The sequence below is a fragment of the Salvelinus fontinalis genome, chromosome 1, assembly GCF_029448725.1.
Source record: "Salvelinus fontinalis isolate EN_2023a chromosome 1, ASM2944872v1, whole genome shotgun sequence".
Lineage (NCBI taxonomy): Eukaryota > Metazoa > Chordata > Actinopteri > Salmoniformes > Salmonidae > Salvelinus > Salvelinus fontinalis.
In genome coordinates this window covers 66,345,455-66,363,755 of record NC_074665.1, presented here as the reverse complement: position 1 = coordinate 66,363,755, position 18,301 = coordinate 66,345,455, and the positions used below count along the sequence as shown (strand labels likewise).

Genomic DNA, 18,301 nt, shown 5'->3' with positions numbered 1-18,301 from the left:
GCTATCCATTTGTTTTTTGTATGCTGTTCTTTGTATGCCATTTTAATATTTGAGAATTAACCAATGATATTAGGCCACTCTTGGCCATGATTACAGACACCTGTGTGTCTTTTGATGCTATATAAACGAGTCATCCCGCAGTGGTTGTGATTATACCCTGATGAAGACTGTCGAAACGTTGGATATTAAATTTTTGCATTTGAGCTCATAGTGTTCGGCTCTCCTTTATTTTCAAGTTTTCTACTCCGCTAGCCAGCACCTCACCTAAATAGATGTGCGTTTCTTTTTCTTCTAGGTGCAACATACCAACATCCCTGGGTCGCTCCTCTTTTCAGTTCACTGCAACTGGAACGAGCTGCAACATACTCAAACTGGACAGTCACAAAGACTCAATCATGGACACTTTGTGACAGTTGTGGCTGCTTTGTGTGTTGTTGTTACGCACGCCTCTGAGAAGAGGGAACGCAACTCCCTGCTATAACTCAACTCTCTGAAGTGCAAGAGGTATGGACTGTAGGTGCGAGCAAGGATAACACAAAAGCAGATTTGACCGTTTACTTGGATTTATTTTCTTACACGGTAATATGGGGAAAAGGGGCTGGATGGAACCAAAGCAAAGAAAGTAAATATCAAAGTTCCCCCTCTCCTATCTAACCTGCCTACCCACTTAACTTAACTCACTTAGCACCGTCTGGTGCCTTAACCAAAATACAGGGGGTGGTCCGCCCAGGTCTTACCTAATGTGCCTAGACAGTAAATATACTACGGGTATATGTATGCCCGCGGGCCTCTTGCCTAAGCACTCCCAAAGTGCCTTCTCCTTCCCCCCTGGGAACAAATGAAACAGAGTAATTATTAATGATTTCACAAACACTCACAAACACAGGACATAGAAAAACTGCTACCAACAACAACAGTACATACCACACTTTCTGATACACAACCCACACTATATCACAATCTAATTTTTCTCTCTCTCAATCTCCAAATCTCTACTCCTTATCTCATCTCTCTCCTGGGCAGAACACTGGCTTTTATCTTCAGGTGGCAATGGTGATTAGAGTCAGCTGCTTCTTGACGAGGGGGCGGGGTCAGCTCCAATCACCAATTAGCCTGGGGTTGACCAATCAGCTGGTTGGAGAGTACTTCAGGAAGCCATCTCCTGAAACACACACTCAAATACAAAACAGAACACAGAAACTGGGGAACGTAACAGTTGTATTGTCTCTACCTTATTGACCTTTGTGCTGTTGACTGTGCCCAGTAATGTTTGTACCATGTTTTGTGTTGTCATGTGTTGCTGCCTTGCTATGTTGTTGTCTTAAGTCTCTCTTTATGTTGTGTTGTCTCGTTGTGATGTGTTTTGTTCTATATTTATATTGTATGTTATTTTTTAAATCATTTTATCCCAATCCCCCGTCCCCGCAGGAGGCCTTTTGGTAGGCCTTCATTGTAAATAAGAATTTGTTCTTAACTGACTTGCCTAGTTAAATAAAGGTTAAATAAAATAAACAAACTACAAGGGTTTGAGTGAGAGCACTGGTGTCTCCAAGTGGCCATGCACCTCTACAAAGTGTGCACAGTTCCTAAGCCATTTCAATGCACTTTTGACTCAAAGAAGTCTTCAACTATAAGGTCATTTTTTAGGTCTCCCAGCTGTGCCATTGAGGAACTAGAACAAGCACACTTGTAGTTTTGTTTGGAACACAACCTTGCCCCCCCCCCCCCCCCCCCAATCACACAATTTCTGTTTGTTTTTTTCGCAATCTAAAAATGTCCATTATAAAATCGCAATCTGGGTCACTTGTGCATGATTTTAAAGCTAAGTTGTGAAATACAATCTTAGGCAATTGAGAAACCGATTCTGTAATTTGTATGTGCGTAGAAAGGAGTCCAGTGCATGCGCCGCAGCAAGTTTTCTTCACAATGAACAGGCTAATTATGTTCAGAACAACCCAGGGTATGACATGATATCTTGTAACTGAATGTTGAAAATATATACAGTTGAAGTCAGAAGTTTACATACACACTTAGGTTGGAGTCATTAACTTGTTTTTCAACCACTCCGCAAATTTCTTAACAAACTATAGTTTTGGCAAGTCGGTTTGAACATCTACTTTGTGCATGACACAACTAATATTTCACTTATAATTCACTGTATCCCAATTTCAGTGGGTCAGAAGTTTACATACATTAAGTTGACTGTGCCTTTTAAACAGCTTGGAAAATTCCAGAAAATAATGTAATGGCTTTAGATGCTTCTGATAGGCTAATTGACATAAGTTGGGTCAATTGGAGGTGTACCTGTGGCTGTATTTCAAGGCCTACCTTCAAACTTAGTGCATCTTTATTTGACATCATGGGAAAATCAACAGAAATCAGCCAAGACCTCAGAAAAAAATTTGTAGACCTCCACAAGTCTGGTTCATCCTGGGGAACAATTTCCAAACGCCTGAAGGTACCGCGCTCTTCTGTACAAACAATAGCACGCAAGTATAAACACCATGCAGCCATCCGCTCAGAAAGGAGACGTGTTCTGTCTCCTAGAGATGAACATACTTTGGTGCGAGAAGTGCAAATCAATCCCAGAACAACAGCAAAGGACCTCGTGAAGATTCTGGAGGAAACGGGTACAAAAGTATTTATATCCACAGTAAAACGAGTCCTATATCGACATAATCTGAAAGGCCGCTCAGCAAGGAAGAAGCCACTGCTCCAAAGCCGCCATTTAAAAAAGCCAGACTACGGTTTGCAACTGCACATGGGGACAAAGATTGTAATTTTTGGAGAAATGTCCCTCAGGTCTGATGAAACAAAAATAGAGCTGTTTGGCCCCATAATGACCATGGTTATGTTTGGAGGAAAAGGGGGGAAGCTTGCAAGCCGAAGAGGACCATCCCAACTGAAGCACGGGGGTGGCAGCATCATGTTGTGGGGGTGCTTTGCTACAGGAGGGACTGGTGCACTTCAAAATGGATGGCACCATGAGGAAATTATGTGGATATATTGAAGCAACATCTCCAGACATCAGTTGGGAAGTTAAAGCTTGGTCGCAAATGGGTCTTCCAAATGGACAATGACCCCAAGCATACTTCCAAAGTTGTGGCAAAATGGCTTAAGGACAACAAAGTCAAGGTATTGGCCATCACAAAGCCCTGACCTCAATCCTATAGAAAATGTGTGGGCAGAACTGAAAAAACATGTGCGAGCAAGGAGGCCTACAAACCTGACTCAGTTACCCCAGCTCTGTCTGGAGGAATGGGCCAAAATTCACCCAACTTATTGTGGGAAGCTTGTGGAAGGCTACCCAAAACGTTTGACCCAAGTTAAACAATTTAAAGGCAATGCTACCAAATACTAATTGAGTGTATGTAAACATCTGACCCACTGGGCATGTAATGAAAGAAATTAAAGCTGAAATAAATCATTCTCTCTCCTATTATTCTGACATTTCACATTCTTAAAATAAAGTGGTGATCCTAAGACAATTTTTACTAGGATTAAATGTCAGGAATTGTGAAACTGAGTTTAAATGTAGTTGGCTAAGGTGTATGTAAACTTCTGACTTCAACTGTATGACATGGGTTTAATGATTTGGAAATGTACAGTGCACATTTGGACTCACGGGTGTTTGGCTTGTATGACATCAAAGCAATATTTATTATAATTCTCATTGTCTCATCTTTCAAAATACTTTGAGTCCTCTTAATTTACAGCATTTCCCTCACTCAAAAAAGTTGCCCAATTACTGGGAGGGAGGAGGGGGACTACTTGTCACGCTCAAGTTCAGAACAGCCGTCAATCAAAAACCATACAGCACTGTGAAGCACAGAGCCTGAGCTCTGACCTCATGTATAGCATGTTACTGTACAGTTACTACGTTCCATTTGAGACACATATTAGTGCCCAAATCTGTCATTTTCAACATGTATACAGGTACGAGTGTAAAGGACTACCACTGCATGTTGCCTGGCACATCAGAGTTAACCAATGCTCTCCTGTTTATTTCCCTCAGGGCTGGCTGCCTTAGACCATGTTCTGACCCCAAGAATGAAAGCCTCTCACGTTGCCATAGAGACCATGAGGGATCACCTGGATGCGGTTTATGATATCACTGTTGTGTATGAGGCAACACTGGGCAAAAGCAGTGATAGACAACCTGCCCCAACCATGCCAGGTATGAAGTTGTTCGAGACAATTCATTTCTTTCAGGTATTTAAGGGGAATGGAAACACTTTAGGAAGCAAAACTAAGCAAAGCGATGTATTCAATCCACTAATACTAAACATGTGCATTTAACAAACGCTCTATATTTAGTATTTTGATTATCGACAAGGCTGATTCAGAGGGATTGGGTTAAGTGCGGAAGACACATTTCACAATGCATTCAGTTGTACAACTGACTAGGTATCCCCCTTTCCTTTTTATTTGAGCTATGGTCAGCGCCATTTTAAATTGCATTAGTAATGACTGATGCCAGTGAGTCACTGGCAGGAATCATCAAATTGTCTGTGGCAGCCTTAAAGTAAGGGTCTCGACCCAAAGTGGGTCGTTGACCTGTTAATGGTGGGTTGCGATGTGTCGGAGTAAATGTATAATTATTTAATTGATTTGGGCAAGTGCAACTGCGCTCACGGTTCAGTGCGCTCTCTGCTCAGTTTGGCAGCTGCGGGAGAGGTAGATGCCCGCTAAGCGTTTTACCAGATTTTCCCCCAGGCAGTTTTCTTGAAGATCACTCCGCTACCCACACGCTGCAGCGCTATCGTTCAGCAGCAGAGGATGCGCTGTCAGCCACTGACTTGTCATTCCCTCTTGCCAGCACTCACCACTCATCAAATGGACTCAAGCTAGCCACATGTTCTGACTGAGCTCGATCGCCATGGAACGCAAATACAGTGATGAGTTACTCTCTCATTTTCATACAAACTTTGAGAAATAACGAGGATCGCCCAGTGTGTTTTGTGCGGGGAAGTACTTAGTATTACTCGTAGCCGTCTATTTACCACCACAGACCGATGCTGGCACTAAGACCGCACTCAACCAACTCTATAAGCTCATAAGCAAACAAGAAAATGCTCACCCAGAACCGGTGCTCCTAGTGGCCGGGGACTTTAATGCAGACACTTTTACCAAAATGTCACACGTGCAACCAGAGGGAAAAAAACTCTAGACCACCTTTACTCCACACACAGAGATGCATACAAAGCTCTCCCCCGCCCTCCATTTGGCACATCTGACCCTAATTATATTCTCTAGATTCCTGCTTACAAGCAAGAACTAAAGCAGGAAGTACCAGAGTCTCGTCAATACGGAAGAGGTCAGATGACGCTGATGCTACGCTACAGGACTGTTTTGCTAGCACAGACTGGATAATGTTCCGGGATTCATCCAATGACATTGAGGAGTATACCACCACAGTCGTCGGCTTCATCAATAAGTGCATCGATGACATCGTCCCCACAGTGACCGTACGTACATATCCCAACCAGAAGCCATGGATTACAGACAACATCTGCATCGAGCTAAAGACGAGCTGCCGCTTTCAAGGAGCGGGACACTAATCTGGATGCCTGTAAGAAATCTCGCTATGCCATCCGACGAACCTTCAAACAAGCAGTGTCAATACATGATTCAAGCACACCAAGACAGTCATGAAGAGGGCACGACAAAACCTATTTCCCCTCAGGAGACTTAAAATATTTGGTATGGGACATCAGATCCTCAAAGGTTTCTACACCAGAGAGCATCCTGACTGGTTGCATCACTGCCCTGGTATGACAACTGCTCGGCTGCAAGGCTCTACAGAGGGTAGTGCGTATGACCCAGTACATCACTGGGGCCAAGCTTCCTGCAGTCCAGGACCTATATAATAGGCGGTGTCAGAGGAAAGCCCATAAAATTGTCATACTCCAGCCACCCATGTCATAGACTTTTCTCTGCTACCGCACGGCAAGCGGTACCAGAGCGCCAAGTCTAGGACCAAAAGGCTCCTTAACATCTTCTACCTGCAAACCATAACACTGCTGCTAGTCACTGTTTATTATCTATGCATAGTCACTTCACCGCTACCTACAGTCGTGGCCAAAAGTTTTGAGAATGACACAAATATTCATTTCCACAAAGTTTGCTGCCTCAGTGTCTTTAGATATTTTTTATCAGATGTTACTATGGAATACTGAAGTATAATTACAAGCATTTCATAAGTGTCTAAGGCTTTTATTGGCAATTACATGAAGTTGATGCAAAGAGACAATATTTGCAGTGTTGACCCTTCTTTTTCAACACCTCTCAAACTGCCCTGGCATGCTGTCAATTAACTTCTGGGCCACATCCTGACTGATGGCAGCCCATTCTTGCATAATCAATGCATGGAGTTTGTCAATTTGTGGGGTTTTGTTTGTCCACCCACCTCTTGAGGATTGACCACAAGTTCTCAATGGGACTAAGGTCTGGGGAGTTTCCTGGCCATGGACCCAAAATATCGATGTTTTGTTCCCCGTGCCACTTAGTTATCACTTTTGCCTTATGGCAAGGTGCTGGAAAAGGCATTGTTCGTCACCAAACTGTTCCTGGGTGGTTGGGAGAGGTTGTTATCGGAGGATGTGTTGGTACCGTTCTTTATTCATGGCTGTGTTCTTAGGCAAAATTGTGAGTGAGCCCACTCCCTTGGCTGAGAAGCAACCCCACACATGAATGGTCTCAGGATGCTTTACTGTTGGCATGACACAGGACTGATGGTAGCGCTCACCTTGTCTTCTCCGGACAAGCTTTTTTCCGGATGCCCCAAACAACCGGAAAGGGGATTCAGAGAAAATGACTTTACCCCAGTCCTCAGCAGTCCAATCCCTGTACCTTTTGCAGAATATCAGTCTGTCCCTGATGTTTTTCCTGGAGAGAAGTGGCTTCTTTGCTGCCCTTCTTGACACCAGACCATCCTCCAAAAGTCTTCACCTCACTGTGCGTGCAGATGCACTCACACCTGCCTGCTGCCATTCCTGAGCAAGCTCTGTACTGGTGGTGCCACGATCCCGCAGCTGAATCAACTTTAGGAGACGGTCCTGGCGCTTGCTGGACTTTCTTGGGTGCCCTGAAGCCATCTTCACAACATATCAAGCGCTCTCCTTGAAGTTCTTGATGATCCAATAAATGGTTGATTTAGGTGCCATCTTACTGGCAGCAATATCCTTGCCTGTGAAGCCCTTTTTGTGCAACGCAATGATTACAGCACGTGTTTCCTTGCAGGTAACCATAATTGGCAAAGGAAGAACAATGATTCCAAGCACCACCCTCCTTTTTGAAGCTTCCAGTCTGTTATTTGAACTCTATCAGCATGACAGTGATCTCCAGCCTTGTCCTCGTCAACACTCACACCTGTGTTAACGAGAGAATCACTGATATGTCAGCTGGTCCTTTTGTGGCAGGGCTGAAATGCAGTGGATATGTTTTTTGGGGATTCAGTTCATTTGCATGGCAAAGAGGGACTTTGCAATTAATTGTAATTTATCTGATCACTCTTCATAACTTTCTGGAGTATATGCAAATTGCCATCATACAAACTGAGGCAGCAGACTTTGTGAAAATAATATTTGTGTCATTCTCAACTTTTGGCCACGACTGTATGTCAGATGTAGACATGGAGAGAGAAATTAGCTAAAATTATTTGTGTAACTTTTATCTGTCTCTAGGACCATCCCAGAAGACTCTCCTGAGTGCCCAAAGAGAAAGAGTGATGGTCACTTTGGGGAAGCGGGCTGATGTTCCTGAAAGTGGAGAAGGAGCAGGCCATTCAACAGCCAATTCAACGATACACCCATCCGTAGAGGCAATTTGAGTGGAATTGTTTTTATACAGATTTTTTTTTTTTTTACCTGTTTCAAAAGATGTGCGACCTTGTCCCGGACCTGCGGTTTCGACACTTTCGCCCTCCTACCCCCGGACCTGCTGTCTGGACCTATGAATGCTCAGCGATGAAAAGCCAACTGACATTTGCTCCTGAGGTGGTGAAGTGCTGCACCCTCTATAACCACTGGTTATTATTTTGATGTTAAAAGGGATTTGTAAAATTGCTATGCTGTGTATTCACTAACAGTGAGTAATGTGACATTTTTATAGTATCTGTAACATATTTTGGTATTTAATCTGCAATTTATCTTAAAGCGGCAGTCGGCAGTTGAAATAATAACAATAGTGTTCTTCCTGCTCCTCTTTCGGTAAAAAGCTGAGGGATGCGGCTGAAGAAATGTAACCACTCTCAAATTATGCCTATGTCTTGAAAACATTAGAGCAGGGTAGATTTACTAAATGAACTGGTTTTATTCAAACTCAACCCCTATGTAAATGCCACTTGCGCTTTATGGAAGAGACGGCATGCGCAGGGATGGTACGCCATACACCTCGTCCAATTCTCCCTTGTGTTCATAGGGTGAACTGGCGGTTAGCTGCCAGAGTGTATGCACTGCAAACAAAATCATAAAAGAGATTCTGATACGGAAACTAAATCATAATGTATTTATATTTAGCATGCCCTGTTTTTGGTTAGAATGAGATTTCATGAATCATGTCTGCGATTCAAATGCGTTACCATTGCGCCAAACAGCGCTTGTGATAATGATCGTTATAGGTTACTTATTATATATGTTGAGCACTTACCCACTACTGTTAGCTTTCAAACAATGTATAATCAAGAAAAATTTCAGTAACCTCTTCTACCAAGAAGTGACACGTCCAATACATCGCCATCAAGACAGACTGACAGGAACTGCTGAGTGTATGTAATACAGCCACCATCCGCTGGTATTTTGTGCTGTATCCTCACCATCTCTCCAATATAATTACAAATCATTTGTAGACTGAAAATTGACCAAGAAGCCCAAACATATATTTGACTAAGACAATCATTTCAAACCTTGCTTACATTTGTATACGTTAACGTGTCTTTCTATTATGTATGGGAATACTTGAGCAGATTTCTTAAATTAAAATCACTTGGAGCAGATTTCCTGGTGTTTTTACTCTTTTATAAAGGTGGTTCTGATCCTGAATGCCGATAGGCTGGAATGCGGTTTTAACCAGTGTCTATTCCACAAGTTACCACCAGCTAAATCTACGACGTTAAAATGCCTATTTACCTCCATCTGACTTTGCAATCCACTGTCTCATCAGTCCAGCCAGGCAATTGTATTTATAAAGCCCTTCTTACATCAGCTGATGTCACAAAGTGCTGTACAGAAACCCAGCCTAAAACCCCAATTTATTTACTTGATCTCCACTGTAAAAAGCATCTATACATTATTTCACATTTCTTTTAGACTAATATTTAGTTTTCAACAGCGGCGATTTATATAAACCTTGCTGTCTGCCTCTGACATTTGCAAGATTGTTTCAGTATTCAAATTCGATCTCCAGCTGTAATGTAATGAATGTGTCAGGATGAGACAGACTGGCAGGCAGCATTTCTCAGCCTGTCGAAATCAGGAATCAGCTGGCATCGTTTTATGTATTATATATACAGTACCAGTCAAGCGTTTGGACACATGTATTCAAGGGTTTGAAATTATTTTTACTATTTACTAAGTGTGTGCAAAGCTGTCATCAAGGCAAAGGGTGGCTACTTTGAAGAATCTCAAATATAAAATGTAATTTGATTTAACACTGTTTTTGGTTACTACATGATACCATATGTATTATTTCATAGTTTTGATACCTTCACTATTATTCTACAATGTAGAAAATAGTAAAGGAAGAAACATTGAATGAGTAGGTGCCAACTTTTGACTGGTACTGTATGTGTATGTGTGTGTATGTGTTTGTGTATGTATGTATATATACACACACACACACACACACACACACACACACACACATATATATAGTTGAAGTTGTAAGTTTACATACACTTAGGTTGGAGTCATTAAAACTAATTTTTCAACCACTCCACAAATTTCTTGTTAACAAACTATGGTTTTGGCAAGTCGGTTAGGACATCTACTTCGTGCTTGACAAGTAATTTTTCCAACAATTGTTTACAGACAGATTATTTCACTTATAATTCACTGTATCACAATTCCAGTGGGTCAGAAGTTTACATACACTAAGTTGACTGTGCCTTTAAACAGCTTGGAAAATTCCTGAAAAGGATGTAGAGGATTTAGAAGCTGTAGAAGATTCTGATGTGCTGCAGGAGGGACTGGTGCACTTCACAAAATAGATGGCATCATGAGGAAATTATGTGGATATATTGAAGCAACATCTCCAGACATCAGTCAGGAAGTTAAAGCTTGTCGCAAATGACCGCAAGCATACTTCCAAAGTTGTGGCAAAATGGCTTGGGGACAACAAATCAAGGTATTGGAGTGGCAATCACAAAGCCCTGACCTCAATCCTAGAGAATTTGTAGGCAGAACTGAATTAGCGTGTGCGAGCAAGGAGGCCTACAAACCTGACTCAGTTACTCCAGCTCTGTCAGGAGGAATGGGCCAAAATTCACCCAACTCATTGCTTGTGGAAGGCTACCTGAAACGTTTGACCCAAGTTAAACTATTAAAGGCAATGCTACCAAATACTAATTGAGTGTATGTAAACTTCTGACCGACTTGGAATGTGATGAAAGAAATTAAAGCTAAAATAAATAATTCTCTGCTATTATTCTGACATTACACATTCTTAAAATAAAGTGGTCATCCTAACTGATCTAAGACAAGGAATTTTTACTTGTATTAAATGTCAGGAATTGTGAAACTGAGTTTAAAATGTATTTGGCTAAGGTGCATGTAAACTTCCGACTTCAACTATATACAGGATCAGTTCCAATACCATATTTACAATGTGCAGGGATACTGGAGTGATGGAGGTAGATATGTATAGGGGTAAGGTGACTAGGCAACAGGATTTAAGATAAACCGAGTAACAGCAGCTTGTATGTGAGTAGGTGTGCGTGTGTGGAGAGTCAGTATAAAGGTATGCGCATATTATGTGTGAGTGAGGAGATGATGGTGTGTGTGTAAGGTCCTGTGAGTGTGCATAGTGAGTGCAATACTAAAAGGTCAATAAAGATACAAGGTTAACTCAGTCTGTGTAGCTATTTTGTTAGCTATTTTTCAGTCTTAGTCCTTGGGGATATAAGCTGTTCAAGAGCCTGTTGGTGTCAGACTTGATGTAACGGTACCGCTTGCCATGTGGAAGCAGAGAGAATAGTCTATGGGTTGGGGGGTTGGAGTTAACGATTTTCCGAGCCTTCCTTCCACACTGCCTGATATTGATGTCCTGGATGGCAGGGAGCTCGGCCCGAGTGATGTACTAGGCTGTCCGTACCATCCTCTGTAGAGCCATGCAATCGAGGGCGGTGCTATTGCCATACCGGGCAGTGATGCAGCCCAGTCAAGATGCTCTCAATGGTACAGCTGTAGAACTTTTTGAGGATTTGAGAGTCCATGCCAAACTTTTTCGACCTGAGGGGGAGGAGTGTGTGTTTTGACTATTTGTAATTTTTTTGTGATTTGGAGGCCGAGGAACTTGAAGATTTTGACCTGCTCCACTGCAGCCCTGTTATCAAATGTATTTATGAAGCCCTTTTTAAATCAGCAGATGTAACAGAGTGCTTCATACAGAAACCCAGTCTAAAACCCCTAACAGCAAGCAATGCAGATGTAGAAGCACAGTGGCTAGGAAATGCTCCCTAGAAAGGCAGGAACCTAGGAAGAAACCTTGTAGAGGAACAAGGCTCTGAGGGGTGGCCAGACCTCTTCTGGCTGTACCGGGTGGAGATTATAAGAGTACATGGCCATTAAGGCCAGATGTTCAAACCTTCATAGATGACCAGCAGGGTCAAATAAAAATAAAAACCTTTTACTCCCTTCACAGAACAGTGCAAACTGGCTCTAACCAGAATAGAAAGAGGAGTGAGAGGCCCCGGTGCACAACTGAGCAAAAGGACAAATACATTAGTGTGTCTAGTTTGAGAAACAGACGCCTCACAAGTCCTCAACTGGTAGCTTCATTAAATAGTACCCGCAAAACACCAATCTCAACGTGAATAGGTGACTCCGGGATGCTGGAGTCCTCTGTCCAGTGTCTGTGTTATTTTTCCCATCTTAATCTTTTCTTTTTATTGGCCAGTCTGATATGTTTTTTTTCTTTGCAACTCTGCCTAGAAGGCCAGCATTTCGGAGTCGCCTCTTCACTGTTGACGTTGAGACTGAGCACTGCACTGCTTCTTGACACAGCGCACATCCAACCCGGAAGCCAGCTGCACCAATGTGTCGGAGGAAACACCGTACACCTAGCGACCTGGTCAGCGTGCACTGCGCACGCCCCGCCACAGGAGTCGCTAGTGTGTGATGAGACAAGGGTTTGCCGGCCAAACCCTCCCTAAGCCGGATGACGCTGGGCCAATTGTGAGTTGCCCCATGAGCCTCCCGGTCGGCTGCTGCAGAGCCTGGGCTCGAACCCAGAATCTCTGGTGGCACAGTTAGCACTGCGATGCAGTGCCTTTAGACCACTGCGCCACCTGGGGAGAAGGCCAGTTTTATTGCTTCTTTAATCAGTACAACCGTTTTCAGCTGTGTTAACATAATTGCAAAATGGTTTTCTAATGATCAATTAGCCTTCTAAAATTATCAACTTGGATTAGCTAACACAATGTGCCATTGGAACACAGGAGTGATGGTTGCTGATAATGTGCCTCTGTACGCATATGTAGATATTCCATAATAAATCTGCTGTTTCCAGCATTAACAATGTCTACACCGTATTTCTGATCAATTTGATGTTATTTTAATGGACAAAAGAGTCTTTCAAAAACAAGGATATTTATAAGTGACCCCAAACTTTTGAACGGTAGTGTAGGTAGGAGCAACCGAATGTCATTTTTTTTGTTTTAACATTTACAAGTGAATGTGAACAAGAGACATTGCAAATTAACAAAATGTTGATGCATGCTTGTTTGAAGGAAGAACTGTACTGGCCCTGGAGCAGCATGTGTACACACTGTAATTTTTTTCTTTATAAAGACTGACCGGCAGTATTGAGTAAGTCCAGGCCCTGTGTCTACATCACATCTTTTCCGGTATCCCTTCTGGTATAAACACAGAAGAGATGGACGTTTATTTTGAGGTTTGCTTAGCGCCATTGTCTGTCCAGTTTGGAGGAGTGTCTGTGTGAGTTGGTGAGACGATACGAGAACCCCTCAATGCGGTTGTATTCGGACAAGCAAGCAAAAGACGATAGCTGGAGAGAGATCATGAAATTTGAGCACCGATATCAAAGAAACATGGAGAAAGATTCGGTACTGGTATGTTCGTAATCTGAAAAGCGTGAAGGAGACTAGGAGTGCGGCCACAGCAAAGGCTGACTCTTCTGGGCTGATGTGACTTGGGATTTCTTATATCTCAGGAGGTTTTCATGATACAATCCATCTAGTAGTGTGCAATAATGATTTTAATGATTGCTTTGCCCTCGTGGATCTGGCTGATTGGTTGAGTCATATGAAAATGCCAAATAAGTGCTATGATTAAGAATAGGCCTATAGGCTAATCTGAGGGCCTGTAAGAAACACACAGCAGGGCTCTTGATGATTCTATAGTTTCTTAAACTGGGCATTCAAATTATGCTCAGATTATAATGTTTTGGAAATTATGGGGAAAACCACCTGAGTGCAAATTGTGGTCGCTTAATTTGGAGTTAGAGGACGGAAGAATTTAGGGTCACATCCATAATCTTCTGAACCTACATGGTGCCTCATTAACAACCTGTTGAACACACTTTTGATTTGATGGCTGACTACATGGCCTAAGCCCTATGCTCTTACTCATGTTATTCTGTCTCTCATTCATGTTTTCTCTGTTTGATAGAATTCCTGTGTAAGGAATCTCCAAGAGTTCACATCCACTTTGAACGTGTGGACATGAAGGAAATTCCTCCGGAGTCCGTGATTTTCCGTGGGTGGCTGCACAAGCGATTTGAGATCAAGGATCAGTGAGTATCCTCTTACTTACCCCCTCTCTCTAACCCTGTCTGACTATACGACACTGACCAACCTGCTATACACAATTTCCACATGTAGGTCAAGGTTCAGTTCATGTTAGGAAAATGTATCAGAAATGCTGCCACCACTTCAAATGGTGGACTGCAATGTTAATTTTAAGGATGTTAGAGCTGGTCTGTTTTGATTGCTCATTCAATCATATGAGTGCCCTGACTACACAATAAAAGTGTGCACAGAATATCCAGTTTTACGGGAAAACCTGATTGGAGGATTCCGGGCTTCTTGGTTATTCTCATTTGATGCCGTGAATCTTTCAACCATAATTTCTGGAAAATCTCAGAATTAGTGAAAATTTGCAGACCTAGAACTGACAATTAGAGTTATAAATTGGTATGATTGGCTAATTTTATACACAAACTGGGAATATGTGTTAACTCTAAAATGAACCTTCTCTTTCTCCACAGGATGTTGACTACTTTCTATGAGTCTGAGGATCCAGACAAAAAAGGCAAATTCCCTGGAGAAGGTCAAAGGTCCCATCTGAGTATTATGAAGACATTGCCATCGCTGCTATTTTTGGGGGGGCTAACACTGCCAATGCTGTTGACGGAGTCTGGCAGGAAACTCTATGTCCGAACCTGGGTGTATGGGACTCTGTTGGGATGGCTCTGGGTGAATGTTAGTCCATAGGAAGCTTGTGGTGGTCATCATGCCATCTGCTATGGGTATGGAAAGACCTTGCCCTTTCACTCACGCATCAAGCAGGGGAGTGTGTTTTTTCAAACAAAGCACTTGTTGCTGTTAAGGTTTATGGGCTTCTACAATTCTGTCCAAATGTATGGCTCATTTCCTAACTAAACAGCTGTAAGAGAGATTGGGAGAGAGAAGCAGTTTTGTTTCTTGTGCTGCTTGTTCCTTGCTCTATTGTTGTGTGCATCAGAACTTGCAGCCAGATAAGGTGAGAAAAATATAAATGGGGGATGTTGAAATGGAGGCATATTTCTTTCTTGAATTTCTCCCTTTATCTCAGCCATAACAAATGACTCAATAGATTTCTTCCCTAAACCCTTTAGGCCTGTTACATAATAAATGTAGCCAATTCTGTACTTTTGCATGTCCCGTGTCCAGCATCCCTTTTCAACATGATGTAATCTTCCATTAGTTGACTAGAGTTAGAGTTCAGCTCTCTGTTTGAGATGTTATGCTGCACTCATGTGCTCTTGGAATTATTGACATCTCGGGACAGAAACTCCCCAAAAGCTCTCAGAATGTTCAGAACTGAGTTTACAACATCCAAAAACGTTCTTTGAGTTTCTAAATAGGAGTGGGGAGTTCACATGTAAAAATAACATGTATCATACTCTGAGTCTGAACTTCCCAGTAAGATAGCTTAGAGTTTACTATTAGAGAGCAGATTTAATATTCAGTACTCACTACAAAGTACTCATTACAAAAGAGTGATTTAGTGTTTATCCAATTGATTGACATGTTCATGAGGGTGATGTAGGGTTTAGGTCTTTATTGATGGTTACTTAGCCATACATGTTTAATGTTCTCTTTTTTTAATGCCAAGTTCCAAGGTGTCTGCTGATTTTGTTTGTCTTGTTTGAGTTGTTGCAAAAGTTCTACAAATTGTTGCCAAACTTGATACAAGTGCAGGGGTATGGAATAGGTATTTTAGGTGGAGCAACACATCTGTGATCAGGTCAATGTCCTGTCTGCTCTACCTGAAGAACCAATATTCTATTGTCTTTTGTAGTTGATCTAAAGGTTGCAAGTGTACTACATTTTCATTAGATTTTCTAAAACAAATTCTGTTGGGACAGCTTGTTATTCAGAGGAATTTTTGTGTACACTGCCTTTATGCCATGTTATAGATTACACAAGGGGTATGGATAGCTACGTATTGAGAAGGCCAACTGTAGAGTATCCCTATATAGAATTAATATTTCTTTGTATACAAAGCCAACTGTATAATATGCATCACTATAACCAAAAAAATACTATGTCCATTGTTTTTCATAATATAAACATTACTTTTTCCACTGTCACTTTACATGACGCTATTCTTAGCTTATTTATTTATTAAAGGGCTCTTCCGATAAGAATTTAATTAGGCAGTGATAATAACAACTGCCACGCCAAGGCCTCGCTTACTTATCCTATCCTTCCTTTAATAACAATGTAACGACAAAACAGTTAAACGTTACTTCATTCAATTTGTTTAATTCCTTCTATTTGATTTAAAAAAGCAAACAAGCTGATTGTAAATACTAAAACAGTTATTGTAGAAACTATTGTGCCAATTGTACACAGAAATGTATGCCTTCTGTAGGAGTTAGTCAGTCCTTGGCTTCGCTTCTACTGAGGACTGCAAGTAATGACTGCACTGGGACTCCCTCTACTGGACAGCACTTGAACTGTTCTGCACACCACAGTTTATTGGTCTGTCTTCAGTTTTTTATTTTATTTAATCTTTATTTAGCTAGGCAAGTCAGTTAAGAACTAATTCTTATTTACATTGATGGCCTACCCCGGCCAAACCCTAACCTGGGTGACACTGGGCCAATTGTGCGCTGCTCTATGGGACTACCAATCACGACCGGTTGTGATACAGCCTGGAATCGAACCAGGATCTGTAGTGACACCTCTAGCACTGAGATGCAGTGCTTTAGACCGCTGCGCCACAGTTCATGAGCTTTTGGTGGGCAGTAGTATATGCTGGAATATTTATGTTTTAAAGCACTTGATTTTGAGAAACTTAAAGTAATGTTTTAATATTTTAAATGTTTTGTTATTAAGTACCTCTTGGTGTTTCATCAAGCTAAGAGGAGTTTTTTTTCTTCAATGTCCATGTCTTTTTCATACACTGGCGCAAAGCTTCAAGTCTCTATTTTATTCTGATATGTACATGGACAGACTGTTTTTCTGAAACGTTGTAGTACTGGGACTTCTACCGCTGCCTTCGCTACAGATCAAACATTCCTAAAAAAAAAAATATGGAATGAAAATTGAAGGCTCTGAAGTTTATAATCTTTGCATGTTGATTGAATAGACTTCTATTTTTAATGTTCATTTCAAAATGTCGCTCTAAAACTAATCTAATGCACTGCTTAGAACGTTCAGAAGATTGTGCTGCTCTTATGCCTGTCCTTTAATACTTGTTAATGCAGTGCAGCCAAAGAGACATACTTATGTACTTCGACCTTATGTACTCACCTTTACCCTATAGCACATAACTGAACCTGATCTGAAACCATAAACTTGTTCAGTGATGATTCAAGCATGCTTGTGTTCATTTGTGATTTTGAGACTTTAGTAATAAAGGAATGACATTCAAAATAATTTGTATTGAATTTCTTACTTTTTAGTGGGTTGAAAACTGGTTGAATGAGAAGGGTGCAGTCAATATCCTGAATATTCATCAGTCAACATAGTACCTGTTGGGTGATTGGTTGAGCCTTCTTGAGTGTGTGACTTCACAGATGCTCTACAGAGCCATATGCTTAGCTAGTTCGTCGCCGGCATGAGCAGTTAGCACCGTCTGAACGACTTAGGAAACCAGCTTCAGCTTCATCACCAAATTAATTGAGAAATAAATAAGTCTCACCAGCTAGCAACCAATTTATTTTGGTTTCGCTGTCCGATCATTCAAAAAACGATCACTTGTTATTTTTACCTTTCCACAAACTGGTATGTGTTGCTTGATATGAGCAAGTTAACCCAAATCTATCAAATAGGCAGTGACGATTTTAGCATGTAAATCTTGGTGGGGCACAAAAATGTGGGATGCATGCCAGCAAAGCCACTAAACAGTACATTCATTTCATTATAACAGTGACAGTGTCCACAAACGGCCTACATAAAGATGTCCCAACATCTTACCGCTGCTACACCTGGCTCTCAGCGGAGCCTTATCTGGCAGCGAAATGGTTCAATTCAGCCTCATTTATTGCCTTTAAAAAAACAGCTGATATGGCTGACTTGTTTAAAGAAATGTGGTTTCTAATGATAATTGAGATGTAGAAACTATGGAATAAGGGGACGACAAGCGGATAAGAGGCAGTTCATAATTTCGGTTAAGCCATTGAGCGAGCTAGGACAGACGTAGTCAATATAACTATTTGTTTAGCACTTTTGAAATGTACAGCGACAGAATTCAGAACATGGGCCGTTCTTAGTGTTCTCCCTTTACACCAAGTCGGAACCGTAGGATAAATAAAGGGGGCATATAAGCAGACAATTTTTTTTTTTTTTTATTTATTTTATTTCACCTTTATTTAACCAGGTAGGCTAGTTGAGAACAAGTTCTCATTTGCA

The 18,301-nt window shown here is 41.5% G+C and overlaps 1 protein-coding gene across 3 annotated transcripts in view; it reads left to right on the top strand.

The window, feature by feature from the left end:
- Positions 1-17,326, top strand: part of LOC129860163 (1-acyl-sn-glycerol-3-phosphate acyltransferase epsilon-like) — a 48,903-nt gene extending 31,577 nt beyond the window's left edge. The window contains exons 6-8 of one of the 3 annotated variants that reach the window (XM_055930527.1): positions 4,016-4,177; positions 13,848-13,971; positions 14,446-17,326. In XM_055930527.1, the coding sequence (XP_055786502.1) occupies positions 4,016-4,177; positions 13,848-13,971; positions 14,446-14,671 (512 nt within the window). In that variant the 3' untranslated portion in view covers positions 14,672-17,326. Of the gene's footprint in view, positions 1-4,015; positions 4,178-7,685; positions 10,690-13,847; positions 13,972-14,445 lie in introns of those variants that run through there. The other 2 variants (XM_055930536.1, XM_055930545.1) reach the window with 2 other exon arrangements.
- Positions 17,327-18,301: the final 975 nt, after the last annotated feature.